General features: G+C 27.1%; 1 protein-coding gene across 1 annotated transcript in view; it reads right to left on the bottom strand.

Annotated features, from left to right (window-relative positions):
- Positions 1 to 16,822, bottom strand: part of LOC111622781 (ryanodine receptor-like) — a 420,607-nt gene that overhangs the window by 367,883 nt on the left and 35,902 nt on the right. Inside the window, exons 14-19 of the mRNA XM_023365203.1 lie at positions 16,098 to 16,231; positions 8,635 to 8,650; positions 8,085 to 8,220; positions 7,593 to 7,700; positions 7,238 to 7,356; positions 4,143 to 4,276 (exon numbers count right to left, since the gene is read on the bottom strand). Of these exons, the coding sequence (XP_023220971.1) occupies positions 4,143 to 4,276; positions 7,238 to 7,356; positions 7,593 to 7,700; positions 8,085 to 8,220; positions 8,635 to 8,650; positions 16,098 to 16,231 (647 nt within the window). The remainder of the gene's footprint in view (positions 1 to 4,142; positions 4,277 to 7,237; positions 7,357 to 7,592; positions 7,701 to 8,084; positions 8,221 to 8,634; positions 8,651 to 16,097; positions 16,232 to 16,822) is intronic.

Genomic DNA, 16,822 nt, shown 5'->3' on the forward strand with positions numbered 1-16,822 from the left:
AGGCAAATATTTGGAATTTGCACACTCCGTTTGTCCAAATTGTGCTAAAACACTATCAAAGCTTTATTTATTTTATGGATGTGACCTTAATAAAGATCAAGAATCAAAGATCACTGAAGATCAAAATAATAGCCAAAGTTTAGGTAATCATATGTACAATAAATTCAATCTAGCCACCACTAATGAAATTTACAATTGCTATAATGGTGTAAGAAGACTCTTAAATGTAAAATCTTAAATACTACATGTTATTCTAAAGTGGAGATATGTTTAATTTTTGTTATTGAATGTTTATTTTCCATCTTTCTTCATCGTCATGTACCCCCTTGTAACAGGCGACTGCCTATTATGTTCAATAAACTAAACTAAACTAAACTAAACATTGTTTGCACATAAATATAGTAAACACAAAGTAGCATAGGAAACATAAAATCAACATACAGTATTCTCTGATGTACATATAGTACTGTGCTGTGCTGTGCTTAAAAAAGATAACTAAAATCTTGATTTCAACAAAAAAGTAACTGTTTTAACAATAATACAATTTTAACAAAAAGTTAAATTAAAAAAATTTTCAAATAAACTGTTTTTCCCTGTGTAAGAATCAATTGCATAAAAAGAGAATTAATTTTCTTTTGTCAACTGTGTTATTTCAAAACTGTAAAAATAGACCACATAAAAAAGAGGGATAGAGGTACTGCACTCATTAGAATGAAGGCAGAGTCAACCCCAGAATAGCAATTAATATTTTTTTGCTTAGTCCAGAGAATTAAATCCTGGCTATCCAGACCAGAAGTTGATGCATCAGTCAGTACTTCAGTTTACACACGTAAGACGTCTTATGTACACAAAAGATGCCCCAGATCTACAATCCTGTTAATGGGCTCTGTGGGTACTACTAAAGTATATATAGATTAGGGGTGGATAAGAAGTCATTGGTGAAGAGGTAAAACAGTGTCTTTACATTGAAAGTTCTTCATTGTGTTCAAATTTTACAAATGTCAGTGCAACAAGTATATACAACTTGTAGCTCATTTTTAACATCACTGGTAGTTCAAGTTAATTAACAAACAAAAGTATAACAAAAGTTACTAAATATTTATTTATAAATAGCAGTCAGAACTTTAAGCATATATAGATTATGGAAATAAAATTTGATGTAATACATTTATTGATTTTTAGTCATTAATACATTTTATATAAGTTTAACTTAACCAAAACTAGTGTAAAATTTCATTTTGGTTTCTGATTCAGCTGCAAAATCTGGTTTTGTGCAGACCTTACCTGTCTGTGAAAAATGCAACAATACCAGATCTGATACCCAGGGAAAAGTATCGATACCCAGGGAAAAGTATCAATACTGGTATCAGTATCAGACCAAAAGTATCAAGTACAAAAAGTACTCAGTTTCAAAGAAAAGTATCTGTATCAGCAGTATCAGGATATCCCTATGTGTGAATGAGACACCATAGTTGTTAATGTTATCAAGTAGCATTCTAAAGAAATTCCACCTATTTTCCAAATTTTAGAGACCATCCCTTCAAAATTTTTAGCAATACAGATTAAAAATAATCAAGAGAAACAAATTAGAATTTAAAAAATTATCAGTTAATTACTGTTAACCTCACAACATTCGGAGGAAAAGACAAAGGGGGTGACTGTTGTTTCCCCTTTTCAACTAGTTTAAGTGTTAGTTATTGTCTTATTCACATCATGAGAATATACATAATTCATACTAAATAAGAGAAAAGAAGGACTAAAAATAACCAATCAAATTTATTTCTTATTACATCAACTTCCTCTGGAATAAAATCATAATTAATAAGAAAAAAAACGAATAAAACAAAAGGGAATGGATGAAAAAATAGGGAAAGAGGAGAGTTAACACATCATCAAGAAAGAGTAAACACGGCAGAAGAAAATCACACCAGAGATGAGTGTCAAATCTAGAGGAGATAGAATCAACACAAAGAAACATAGAGATTAAAGAAAAGAGGCAAGCATAGAAAAGAAACAGAAACTGAAGAGAAGAAAGATCCTTGAAGAAAAGACAGCAACTCTTTTCATGTTATGTTGTGAGTTGCAAATTTCAGATTATTTCCTTGCTAGGTACACCTTAGGCTTATTTGGCTAAATTTGGAGGATAGGCTTTGTTTATGCAAATGTAAATATAATGTTATCCTATATTTTACATTATTATAAAAATTGCAGAGTAATCCCAATAATAAAAATAATTGGGTCTATCAGTTATCTAATAATCTAAATAATTATGATATTTTTATACGGACATTATTGGAAAAAATAAATTTAAAGATTATCTTTTTACTCAATTGATTCAAACTTTATTTGAAACTAAAAATCATAACTGGTAAACAGTTATATTGAATTTTCCTAATATAACAATTTATATTTTTTATTTCCCAACATAAGGTTCCTAATATAATTATTAATTTTTAAATTTGCCTTAAATTCTTAAATTTTTTTACACAGATTAAATAGAACAAGTCAATTTATCATCATTTTGGGTACTTATGACCTAGTAAATGATGTCATAGCTATAATAATAAGTTGTCAAAGATACATATATTCTGTTTATGTAAAAATGGCCATGAATTTTAAATTATTATAATTTGACAGATATTAAAAACTATTAAAGAAGAAAAATTAATGTAAATTATTTTCATAAAATTAATTTGATGATAATACTTAAATTGTTTAATATATTTCAAAAAGAAATTGCATAAGTTTAATTTTAAATAATGCCTGGTTGTTGGAAAAACTTATGACAGTCAAGATAATTATCAATGTATTGATTATTATTGATCAAATGTTAGATCACTATGTATTCATATAATTTATTTGGTCTTAAAAATTTTTATGTAAACCTTTTGTAACAAGAATGTATTCTTATCATAATATCACAATAAAGATGGAATAAAATGGAATGAATTTCAATAATCATATTTGTTGAAAACAATGATTTGTATATATATATATGAAATCAAATAGTTACAAAAGAAAATTAAGATAAAACAAAACAAAGATAGAGAAGAATAATATCTAAAAAAGTGATGTAATTTATAAAATATGTTTGAGATTCTTAATCAATTAAGTATATGATATATTTATTTCACTAATAGCACTTGTTTGGAATTTTATAGTTATTTACAGTAGACAAATAACAAGGGGTTAAATTAGACAAATAGTAAAGCTTTAAAGCTTTACTATTTGTATACTTCTGCTCATAACCCGAGTTATCTCAGACTGTGCACAAGGATGCATGGTCCATAGCCCAAGATATCTCAGGCATGGACTTTAAGGGGCCTCAAAAAAGAGCCTTGATTTATAACTTTTCCAAAAATGTATGGATCAGCATATATTCATCTTTATCTATCACCTATGCAAATTTCATGAATTATTTTTGCCGCAAAAACTTTTTATGGCAATTTATTAATTAGCTAATTAATTGCACTATTGGTTTTTTATGAGAGTTTTTTTTTATCAAATTAATAAAAACGTTCTAAACTTGTATTTCATGGATTTGACATCTGTAAAGTTTTTTTAAATGCTATTGGATGTTTTTTATGACATCAGCAGTTTTTTGTTTTTTATTCAGTAGAATTTTTTTCCATAACTTTTTTTCAGTCCCCCATATTTCAATAGCATAAAAATTGAAAATTTTGTGTTATATTTGAATAGATGCAGTAAGTTAGTTCCCCTCCTGCTTTAAACCAATATTACCCTGAGGCGTACATGAGTACTACCCAGGAAAGCTGACACTAGCTGTTCTCAAGGTCAACCAGTTTGTAAACAATGTAGCCTGCACATGTGAAATATCACACCTTATTAAATGAAAGAATAACAATAGGTGCAGCTATATTTATCAAATAAAAGCATTTATTTTAAATTATTTTTATTTCTTTATATACTTTTTTTGTAAAAACACTTTTTGGGGGTTTTATTTCGCAGGAATTATTTCCTGGCAATTTTTTTGGATGTCAGATTCGCGTTTAAGTGGAAATAATTATTTAATATAAAAAATCAATTACTTATGGATTTCCAAGTGACATTCTGCATGGAATAAATGTATGCAAGTGGTTAAATAAGATTACTACTTTAAATAAGATTTTGATAAAACATACCTTGCAACATGATCCATTAATCGAGTTTGAAGTAGAAGATTTTTACTAGGTAATAAATTTTCACAAATGTTGTTTTGACTGCTTCGAACTGCAACACCATTGCCAACACATAATGAGCATAGAACATCCAAAACCTATAAAATAAACAAATAAAAATTCAAATATCATTTAATTTGATTTGATTTCATTGAATTTTAAATTTTTTTATATCAAACTTAATTAAAATGAAAAGTTTTGTGGAAATTATTTTCTCTTTATTTTTTAACTGTTCTTTAATTTTTCAAAATTTTTGTTGAATTTATAGTTTGTAATGTTATCACTTTTGATAGTTAATAATATTCTCATGTTTTTGAAAAAAAAAAAAATCATTACTACCCATTACTTTTAGCAATGTATATTTTTCATTTTAGCATTTATGTTACTTTTTTTCGGATGGATACCAAGTAATTTAGATCATTATAATGCATATCATAAAATACCTGAAAAGCTGAGGTTGATTAGTCCTTTAATTAAGAGATTTATGATAGCATTAGATATGATAAAAAAACTAAACTACTACTATTTCTGTATAATCATATAATATTTAAATATGCTATCCTACAAATATCTCTCTTTCTAGGTTGTGACATTATTATGTTTTTTGACAAGTTAAACTATGTATGGAATAAGACTCATTATTTTAATCTGGACTGAGTTATATAAATAAATTAACTGAACTTACAAGTTAAAATTACTTTGAACCAATTTAAAAAACTTTATAAGGATAATATACTTCTCTAATATATCTACTAAGGAAGCTCCTCAAATATATAATATAGGTATCCCTCATATAACACAATAGTTACATTCCAAAAAATACCATGTTATGCAAATTTGTGCTATATGAAGCAAAGGACTAATGTTATATTCCAGAAGTTAACAAAAGTATACTATTCTTTTTTGTTACTAAGAGACATATGTTTATTAAAGCAATAGATAATTTATTTCCAATCAATAATTAACCAACAATCACAATTAAAAGTGCTGTATTATGCATTAATATTAATTTTAGTTAAATGAGGGTGTTTTCTTTTTATAAAGTATCATCATCATCTCATCTTTTTTGCTGATCTTGATCAAAAGTATCAGCGACATTTTCATATTTACTATTTTTATTATAAAAAATTTTTATGGATGGTAAAATAAAAACATATTATTAAATGAAAATTTGTTCTAGAGGGTCATGTTTGTTCACTCAAGTACTGAGTGATGTTTTTCCAGAATATGTGTTGAAATATCGAATTGTTCAAGTACTGAAGTACTGCCATATTTCATTCATCGTTTTTTAAATAATTGCTTACCTACAGTTTTAAAAAAAAATGTTAATAACACTTACCTAAAAATGTTTAATTTTTGTATTTAGTAAAGTATTTATTTAATCTTAAGAGCTAAAGTCTGAAAGCAACAATAAAGACACCTGGTTGATAGAAAAGTTAGGACAAAGAAGAATTGCACTATCAGTTTTCATTAAAGTAAATCTTACAAAAAGCACAAAACAATTTGAAAATTTCAATATTCTAAAATCCATGGGCAAATTTGAGACAACATGCATGCTTACTTGAATAAAAAAAATATTGAAAAAAAAGTTTACTCTTAAAAATTGTGAAATTTAGTATAGAGGATTTCCAAAACCTCTATACTATCCAAAACATGTTAGAGCAAAACTGGAAGTCATGTTGTTCAGGAGATATCCTTAATTTTCAAACCATGTTGTAGAAGTACTGTGTTCTATGAGGGCTACCTGTACATACAAAATTGCTTTTCATGGAATAAACTTTTCAAACATGCTTCAAAATCTCAAATTCTTTTAAAATATACTACTCACACATTCATCTTCAAGAATTAACTAAAGAAATAAAAATTGGACAGATTACCAAATATCAATCAAGTGCCATACCAGGACAAATAATAAACACACATGATAAAGGAATGTCTTATTCATTGGTGGTTACTTCTTGCATGACATACAGGAAAATTAACTTTCGTTACAAAAGTATCATCACCACAATTACTATGATAAGACAAAAACCAAGGATATGTTTATAAAGTCAAACAAGTTAAACAAACTATTAACAAGCCAGTCATAAAGTACTAATTCTGCTCAGTGTACATACTCAATGCTGATAGCATTTTAAATGAAACATTAATGAAATTCTTAAAAGAAATAATCAGTTTACATTATGAAGAAAATGGCATCTGGTAATACTGGTGTTTCTACATCTACTCAAGTGTGTAATTTCTGTATTAAAAGATTAAATGTTACAAATAACTGCCCACTTTAAGTAATCTAAGAAAAATATCTCAGATAAAAATACACTAATAACATTTATAACTTTGATTTTACAAAAAGTTATTTTGTTGTAAACAAATCAGTCAAAATATTCAGCAAAAGAATAACAATGATATCATTATAAATGAGAATAATATCATTGTCATTGATAATTGTATCATGTATCATTGATAACTCATTCAACTTTTCAAACATACCCCAATATAAGAGAAAAAGTGTTTACTAACTTTTTGAAAATTTTCATTCATCAAAAACAAGTTTTGGTTTGATTAAAGTATAATTTTTATGATATTTTACATTGTTCCTGAAAACTGGTTTATAAGTGTAGTAATTATAGATCAAACTGAAATAGCTCAAAAAGCTTAAATATTTGACTTACTCTTATTAAAATTATATTCATAAAATTAATTAACATGTTATGAGCTTTAGTATAAAATTAGTAATTTAATTAGAAAAATGTCTTCTAATTAATTATCAATTATAATATATTAACCTATTAATTTAAAAATAATTCATGAATATCAGAAATAATCTTATCTTTCCTTGTACTAATAAATATTAACAATTTTAATTACTTTTACAAAAGATATTCTTAAAACATTTTTAATTTAGATTTTTGTTCAATGTTAGTTAACTGGCTTTTAAAAATAATGATCGTTTGGCCAAGAAAAATGAATGCCATTTACATACTGAATTAAATAAAATCTCTCTCAACAGTAAACTTATTTGTTATATATTATTATTTACCACTCCAAACATTTTATACCTTTGGATCCCTTCCATGCTTCTCTAATAAGGAAATAATAACTTTAATGTGTTCTTCCTTCATCATATTTAGAGCTTCAGGACTGTCAATTAAAACACAATGCAATACATCCAACATGCCTATAAAAATAACAATTCACTTTTAAATTTGTTGTAAAAATAATAAAAGTTCTAAAATAAACTTTGAGATATACTATAAGATAAACTATTTTAATAAAATATTTATCATGTACAGTTATAAAAATTAATTAAATTTAAAAAATCTAGTTTATATAATTTTGAAAGTTTAATAATTTATCTACACATTTTATACATTTAAGATAAATAATTTTTATTAATAATCATTAATAAATTACCTGTGCCTTCAGTAGCCTGTTGGCTGCCTAATCTGCTAAATAACCAATCCAATCTATGAGATTGTGCAAATTGTGCACAGTTAGTATGATTTCCTTTAATTATTGCAGCTATAATTCAAAAAATATATATTACATAAACATGCATTGAAATTTCAATATATTTTTTATAGTAATAATTTGTCAACAGATTATATGAAACTTAAAGATATTAACTGTTTTATGTTAGAAAAATTTTTAAATTAATTGTTGAAATTGTTAATATCAGAATCCAACATCATTGAAGAACAATTAAATTTGAAAAATTAAATTGTTCTTCAATGATGTTGGATTCTGATAATGGATATTTGAATTCAAAAATATCTTACTAATTTATTTAGTTATATAAAGCTTATTTATTTATTTTAAAAACTAGGAAAATAATAAGAAAAATTCTATATAAATATAAATGTTGTTTGAAAATACAAGTTTTAATTTTATAAATATTTTAAATACCTAATAATTGATAAAGATATCCTGATATTGCATCCCAATTTTGACCAGCTTCTTCACCCATAAATGAGACTAAATATCCCTGATTTGTGATAACATTAATCTTGTCAATTGTTTCCAAAATCAGGTTCAGAATACCCTGAAAAACAAAAAGTATTATTATAATTAATTATAAAACGGCTGAATACAATTAGATTATTGTGTACCACATCAGAATAAAAATAAGTTTTATGTACCAAATAGTTTAAATTAGAAGTTAAAATAGTTTAAATTAAATTTAAAGACAATAAAAATAAAACTAAAAGTTTTGTAAACTTGAAGATGGACTATTGAATAGGTTGAAAATGTTAGTTTATATCAAAATAAATCATCTCAGCAAATTAAGGGGCTTGGTGAGGATTGTGTATTAAAAATAAAACCTTCACAAAATTTGAGATAAATTTTCTAGAATATGAAAAAGATAATTTTGTAAAAAAAAATTTAGTTCCAAAAATCTCTATATGAAAATGTTGTGTTATCATTAACAAAAGGAGTGTCATCCAAATAATCTTACCATAATGTTTATTATTCTTAAACAAATATAAAACAAACCTTATTAAAATATAAAATTAATACAGTAATACCTCGATCTACGCGAACCCGGAGTTATGCGAATTTCAAATCTCGTCGATTCGTCTTTTGTTTGAGCGCCATACAACTTTTGATTACTCACTCCCCCACACTATTGTTCAGCTTACATGTTCGGACGTGTAGTGCAGAATCGACACACAGCTACAATTTATTACGTGTTATTTATTTCTGTGTTTGTTATATCTACGGAGACTTGAGAGACTCTGTGTGGTGATTTCTTGTAACCATGAACAAATCAAAAGACGAGATAAGATTAACGAGAACATTTATTAGCTTACATATATCTGACTTGGATTTTACACAAATTGCGAAATTATACCCCGACTTACGTGAATTCGACTTACACGGTTACCGCTCAGTCCCACCTATCGCGTAAGTTCGGGGTATTACTGTATTCTATTCTATGTTATATTGTTGTATAAACATAAACAAATAAATAAAGAATTGCTATTTTTCTACAATGAACTTCAAAATCTGTATCAAAGTTTCATCTATAACATTAGATCTACATTCAGCCAATCATATAAGTCTAACATCACACTCCAGAAAACTGGAAGTTTTACCACTATTTGTCTCTCACTTCAAAGATTTAATTGAGGATTTCAAGTACTTACAACACACTTTGATTTAAAACTTTGTCATAATTTGCATATATATTTATTAAATGTTTTCCTAATTATTTTGTGTTTGTAATTGTTTGAGATAAAATTAATTATTGTTTAAGATTATAATAGTGATGTATCAAGTTTCATTACAGGGCAGTTCTATTTTACCTTCTAAAATTTACTTTTTTAATTTCTACATTCTATAATTTATTTTTTCCTAAATATCCATCTCTTATGTAGTCAATCAACATGATTAATTTTAAATTATTTTTTACTTTATAAACATAAAAGCTGTCCATAAATTACATGATACAAATGTGAGTGGGTATACAGATAGTCATTATAATGCATCACAAAGAGTGGGATGTTTACAAAAGCATTATATAATTCTAGGATCTCAGCCCTCAATAACAATAATTCATTTTTGTTTCCAAAGAGTTGCATAGCAAACTCTAGTGTTTATGTCATTGCTTTGTACATAATTAATAAAATAATGTAATGTTCAATACCCTATGCTATCTATATATTAGTCTTTAGTACAATTAGAGGAATCTATCTAGAATATGCATAGTATAATTTTGGAGATAAATACTAGATGCATTATAGAATGTTGTAGTAGCAGAATGGTAGTTGAAATATATAAATTATTTTATACAATTTATGGATGATTCTATATACTGATTCCTAAAGATTTTTTTAATTATTTAACTATAACAGAACAGCAAGTTCTGACAAATGCTATCAACATGTGAATGATACTGCTAAGTTTTCAGCAAGTTTTAGGACAGTAACTGTATATATGTACTTTTGTTTGTGAGAATCTTAAAACATATTTTTTTCCTCATGTAATAAAATCAACAAAGCAGGCTACATTAGACAAATATCTAAATGATTAAATACTGTATAAGTTTAATTCACTGTAATATAATAGAACATCGTTAAATAAATAAGAATTATTGAAGAAAAGCTATAATATTTTCATTTCTGCTTAAGAAGTTTCCCACTTAAGAAATTTTTAAGTTGGTCTCTAAAAAACTTAACAAAGTTCTACTATGAATTCAAATGATTTGAGAATATATATCTAAACCAGAATATATATTCTTAACCAAGTTCTACTATATATATATATATATATATATAGTAGAACTTGGTTAAGAAGTTTTTTACATATTTAGAAGTTTTATGAATTTTATATATATACTGTATATTCCTGAAATTATACCATCAGTTCTTTTGTGAATTATAAAATATCTGAAAGCCAATGGATTTATTGATCAGATCTTAAAGACTATCATTAATAAATACTTTAACAGCAACTTCTCTATTCCATTAAATTTAGATAATAAATATAAAAGTAAATGGCAACACTAATCAACTAGGAAACTAAGATATTTTTGGAATGCTTTATTTTATGATGTTTTTATTCAAACAGTTGACATGAAATCTCAATAGTATTGCATCTGAATACAGTACATACATACATACATACATACATACATACATACATACGTACATACCCTCATGCTCATAATCTGAAAAGGATTGGCAGCAGGCAAAAGAAGACTACAATCTTTCTAAATATAGTGAAAAATTCAAAGAGATTAAAAATTTGAGTATTTTGGAATAATTTGAATTTTCGGTATCTTTAATTCAAAATTATTAAACATGGATGTTTGAGAGTAAAAACATTCTGGTATACGCTCTATAGCTTTAACCAAACAATTGCTGGATTACATTAGGCTATAATTACTAATTAAATGTCAAGTAATTTGGCTTGGCAGTAGGTGTTAGGTGCCATCTCTTGGCTAAATTATTCAACATTTAATTAGTAATTAGTAGCATTAATATAGCCTGATGTAATCTGGCAACCATTTGGTTTTAATCTAAACTTTATAGATATTTATATTAATATATACACACTATGTCAAGGTAGAGCAACAGCCAGCTGAGTGCCATAATGGAAGTTACAGGCTGTGGGCATGAAAACCATCCCCAGTCAGCACAGTGAGTAACCAGTTTGTTTATATCTAAATTAATAGTTCGGTAAGCAAAGATTAGATGGAGGTCCAGTCAGCATAACTGGCAACATGCCCATGCAACAAGCTGGAGTTGTGAGTTCAAGTCTCACTTCAAGCAGATTCTTTTCTTCCAAAACCTTCTAAATTAATTATTAAAATATTAATTTAATTTTAATATTTAATTAGCCAAATTCTAGCCTGATCATTCAGGTGATTGTTGGTTGTGTCTGTATATACTCATTGGGAATTAAGATGCTTATTATATATACATATAATTATTAAATTTATCAAGAGATGGCTAACACCTACTTCTAAGCCAAATTACTCAATATTAAATTAGAAATTAGTAGCATTAATGTAGACTGATATAATCTGGTAATCATTTGGCTTTAATACAACATCGATTTTACAGATGTTCATATTATTATAGTTTTAGCTCCAATAAAGTAGTTATGATAACTTTGTTTAAATTAACTTTGAATTCAAATGATTTGAGAATATATATCTAAACTGACAAAACATTGTTAAAACATTAATAAAATTATTGGGTTGTTCAGAAAGTAATTTTTTTTTTCCGTGGGGAAAAACACAATATTTTTATAATAAATAAATATTTTATTGAATTATATAGCGACCATTTTGGTCAAATACCTGTTGTCATTGTTTCTGGTAGTAGCTTGATTTCACATTCATAAAAGTTTTGATCGTTGCTTACAAAAAAACTAATCCAAGTGATTTTTGACATTGTCATTTCAAGTAAATGTCTTACAGTTAAAAAAAATTTGTATAGACCAGAACAAGTAATAATCTGTGTGTGCTCGATCTGGCGAATATGGTTGGTGTGATAGCATGTCCCATCTAAGTTATAACAGTTTCTGACGAGTTATCAAACTTATGTGAAAGTTGACAATATCATGGTAAAACACTACACCTGTTTTGTTGATCAATTCTGGCTGCCTTTTCTGTTTGATGATATTACTCAATTTGTTTACTCCAGTGGTTCTTAACCTTTTAGTGATGAGGGATCATTTATCAAAATTTTTGTCTTGCCGTGGACCACGAGTTGTTTGGCTGTAATATAGATTATTATAAGGTTGTTCTATAAATTAAACATATATAAAATTATTCGGAACCAAGAGTATTATTATTTGCGAAAATGTTACATTAATTTTATTATTTTAGTGCGATTTTTGTGACTGCATACTGTTTACCAACTGCTGAATTCTTGGTTCAGTACTACTCAAACCCAAACGCATGTCGGCACTGGCATCCAACTGATATCGATGTTTATTTTTAATTATCAAAAGCACTGAGAACCCTTATCGCATAAATATGAGGTTGAAAATAAAGTTAGGTACCGTAAAGCAATTTCTCGAATTTTAGGGAAAGCAATAGCTTTTTGGTTCCAAAAATCTTCAAGATTAATTCCTGTCTCGAATGTATCCTTGCAGTTACTATCGTGTTGCATTTCAATTAACTGTTCTTATATTTCATCCGGCACCTCAGAAATGTTGACTATGAAAAGGATTGCGACTCAGTTTCCGAATACCTTTGTCCTTGCAGTCAGGAAAATAGCGATTGAATTCATTTTTCAAGTTTTGCAAATGGAATGTAATATTCTTTTGTATTTGTCCTTTAATCTCAGCGCACTGTCTGTCAATAATTGGGTTTAATGTATCAAACGCAGAAAAATTCTCTCTTTTGACTTTGCTGATCCATGGGTCGATTTTAGCGATAAATGCACTGATTTTATCTTCAAATGCAAATATATTGCTAGTGCCTTCCAATTTCATATTTCCTGACCCTTGAAGTTGAAGGTTCAATTTATTTAGTTGTGCAAAAAGTCCATTAAATAAGCAAAATGTATTTGAAATTTGAACTGACAGAACTCAGACAGCAACTCTTTGTTTTCGTTATTAGTTAAGAATAATTTTACTTCTTCTCTCAGTTCATACAACCCCGACAGCATATTTCCTTTGAAAGCCATCGCACTTCGGTGTGAAAAAGTAGCGTTTCATGTTCAGAGTTCATATCACTGCATAATTTTTTGAAGAGACGAGTATTAAGTGCACTCCTTTTAATGAAGTTCACTACTTTTATAGCCGTTTTCATCGTAATAGCAAAGTATTCCAAGAAAGTTTTAGCAGCCAATGCTTGAATCATCGTCATTTATTTAATAATTTTAGGATGACTTCACGAACCACTTAGGCTGCTTTCAGGGACCACCAGTGGTCCATGGACCACAGGTTAAGAACCACTGGTTTACTCGATGGCAACACACTTTCGAATCAATTGTTAAATTGTCTGGTAAAAGCTCCAAAAAAAATTTCCTTAAAATCCCACCAAAGAGAGCATTTCTCTTTAAGAACATGTGGAACCCATATATCAAGCTTTGAAACAAAACCAATTTGTTTCAAGTAATTGTAAACAGTTCAATTTGACAAATTTAATCTCTTAGTGATTTCACGTGTTTTTATTTGGCAGTTAATTTCAATCAGTACCTTCATTTTGTTTTCATTGGTTTCAACTGGCCATCCAGAACATGGTACATCTTCAATATTGAAATTGCCAGAACAAAATTCTGTAAACCAGTTTTGGCACTGTCTTTCTCTCAATACATCATCTCCATACATGTACCACAATTTTTTTCTTGCTTGAACAGCATTTTGATTTTTTGGTAATAAAAAAGCAAAATATGTCAATCTTCCGATCTTCCATGTTTCATGGGACACAAAAAATAAACAATTGCACAAAATAAAACAAAATTTTTTAAAAATAAGCCTTAAAATACTAGCTGTCAAAATATATAATGATAATGCAGTTTAAAATGAAAATGGTGGGAAAAATACGACTAATCTGTCTAGTGGTAAAAAAAAACGAAATTACTTTCCAAACAACCCAATATTATTAGTTGATATTATTTTTAATAAATNAAAATCATCAAAGGCATATTCAAATTATATATTTCACAACCCTAGTAAAATTTAATGTGGTATTATATTACATTGTAGTTTGTTATAAATAATTAATTATGTATTTGGAATCAATTCAAACTTACAATACTTCTTAGTACTACATAAGTTTGAATTGATTGCAAATACATAATTAATAAAACTGTTATCAGTTTTATTAATTATGTATTAATTATGTACTGATAATAAATAAAACTGATAGCAGTTTTAGAATCTGCTATCAGTTTAGAATAACAAATCAAATACAATACTATATATTTAACGTGATTTATATATTTATATTCATTGATGTCAGTTTTACTTATATATATATATATACATTTCATTTTAAACTATTTTTTTTTTATTTAAAAGTATTTGAATTATATAAATATAGAAAAAAATATTCATAATGCATATAAAATATTGTAATGAAAACATAAATTTAAAATATATTATTATTTTACTTTTGTCCTTGCACTTCAGTCCATGAAGCTGGAATAGTAAGACATTCATCTCCACCATGAAAAAATCTAAGCACTTCACCACCAAATACATATCCTATATTATATTTTAAAAAACTGTTAAACCTTTGTAATTCTTAATTAAAACTACATTTCTAATTTAATACTAATACAGTAGACCCCCTATAACTCGGGTTCATATAATGCGGATTCGTATATCGCGGCGAAAAAACTGCGACCGTATTCATATAAAGATGCTAAAAGAGACTCGTAAAATGCGATAAAACATCATCGCCGACTCATGTTGCGACAGGATTGTCTAATCTGGACCAATAGTGGACGAGCAGCCGAACTACTTACACACTACAAAGAGTTTAGGCGTGTAAGTTGAGTTTACTATCGTCTGTACAGTATATAAATTAGGTACTGTAAGTCTAATACAGTACTGTAATTTTATACATTTCTTGTGAAAAAAAACATTTCTTATTCAACAGCCATAAAAATTATTTCTATTAATGATGTCTAAAACGTTCAACAAATTTTTTGCAGAAAAATAACTTATCAGTAAACGCAGCCGCCATTTGGTGCACTGCTCCATGAAGAAAACAAGCTTAAACAATGGCATCATCAAATGGTGCACACTCGGTAAGTAATCCTACAATTTTTTGTTTATAGCATAGTTTATACGGATTATTCCCAAAAAATTACACGTGTTTTGGAAATGTTGAGTCAAATTAGTCTGGAATCGATTAATTTTATGTAAGAAAACCTTTCAAACAGCCGTAGTCCATAAACTGCACACGTGCCAAGCTGTGATTGGCTCATGTATTTGAGGATTCCTACAATGCAAAATTCTTATAAAGCAAAACGTATCTACCGCGTTATGAAGGGTCGACTGTATTTTAAAAATATATACAATTGCCATTGTAATTATATTATCTCTACAAAATCAAAATTTTAACATAAGATATTAAAAAAAATCCAGCAATGAGTTGCTTAACTTTCCCAGCAACAACATTTAAAACTGCATGCAGTGCCATCTGTTATATTTTATTTAAAACTTTTTATATAATTAATTATAATAAAATGGCATAAAGCTTAATTTTAAGTGTAGAGATAAGTTTTATAAAATTGTNATAAAATTAATTAACATGTTATGAGCTTTAGTATCGCAGGAATTATTTCCTGGCAATTTTTTTGGATGTCAGATTCGCGTTTAAGTGGAAATAATTATTTAATATAAAAAATCAATTACTTATGGATTTCCAAGTGACATTCTGCATGGAATAAATGTATGCAAGTGGTTAAATAAGATTACTACTTTAAATAAGATTTTGATAAAACATACCTTGCAACATGATCCATTAATCGAGTTTGAAGTAGAAGATTTTTACTAGGTAATAAATTTTCACAAATGTTGTTTTGACTGCTTCGAACTGCAACACCATTGCCAACACATAATGAGCATAGAACATCCAAAACCTATAAAATAAACAAATAAAAATTCAAATATCATTTAATTTGATTTGATTTCATTGAATTTTAAATTTTTTTATATCAAACTTAATTAAAATGAAAAGTTTTGTGGAAATTATTTTCTCTTTATTTTTTAACTGTTCTTTAATTTTTCAAAATTTTTGTTGAATTTATAGTTTGTAATGTTATCACTTTTGATAGTTAATAATATTCTCATGTTTTTGAAAAAAAAAAAAATCATTACTACCCATTACTTTTAGCAATGTATATTTTTCATTTTAGCATTTATGTTACTTTTTTCGGATGGATACCAAGTAATTTAGATCATTATAATGCATATCATAAAATACCTGAAAAGCTGAGGTTGATTAGTCCTTTAATTAAGAGATTTATGATAGCATTAGATATGATAAAAAAACTAAACTACTACTATTTCTGTATAATCATATAATATTTAAATATGCTATCCTACAAATATCTCTCTTTCTAGGTTGTGACATTATTATGTTTTTTGACAAGTTAAACTATGTATGGAATAAGACTCATTATTTTAATCTGGACTGAGTTATATAAATAAATTAACTGAACTTACAAGTT

This window comes from Centruroides sculpturatus, unplaced genomic scaffold, assembly GCF_000671375.1.
Source record: "Centruroides sculpturatus isolate CEXI.00-Female unplaced genomic scaffold, Cexi_2.0 scaffold157, whole genome shotgun sequence".
Lineage (NCBI taxonomy): Eukaryota > Metazoa > Arthropoda > Arachnida > Scorpiones > Buthidae > Centruroides > Centruroides sculpturatus.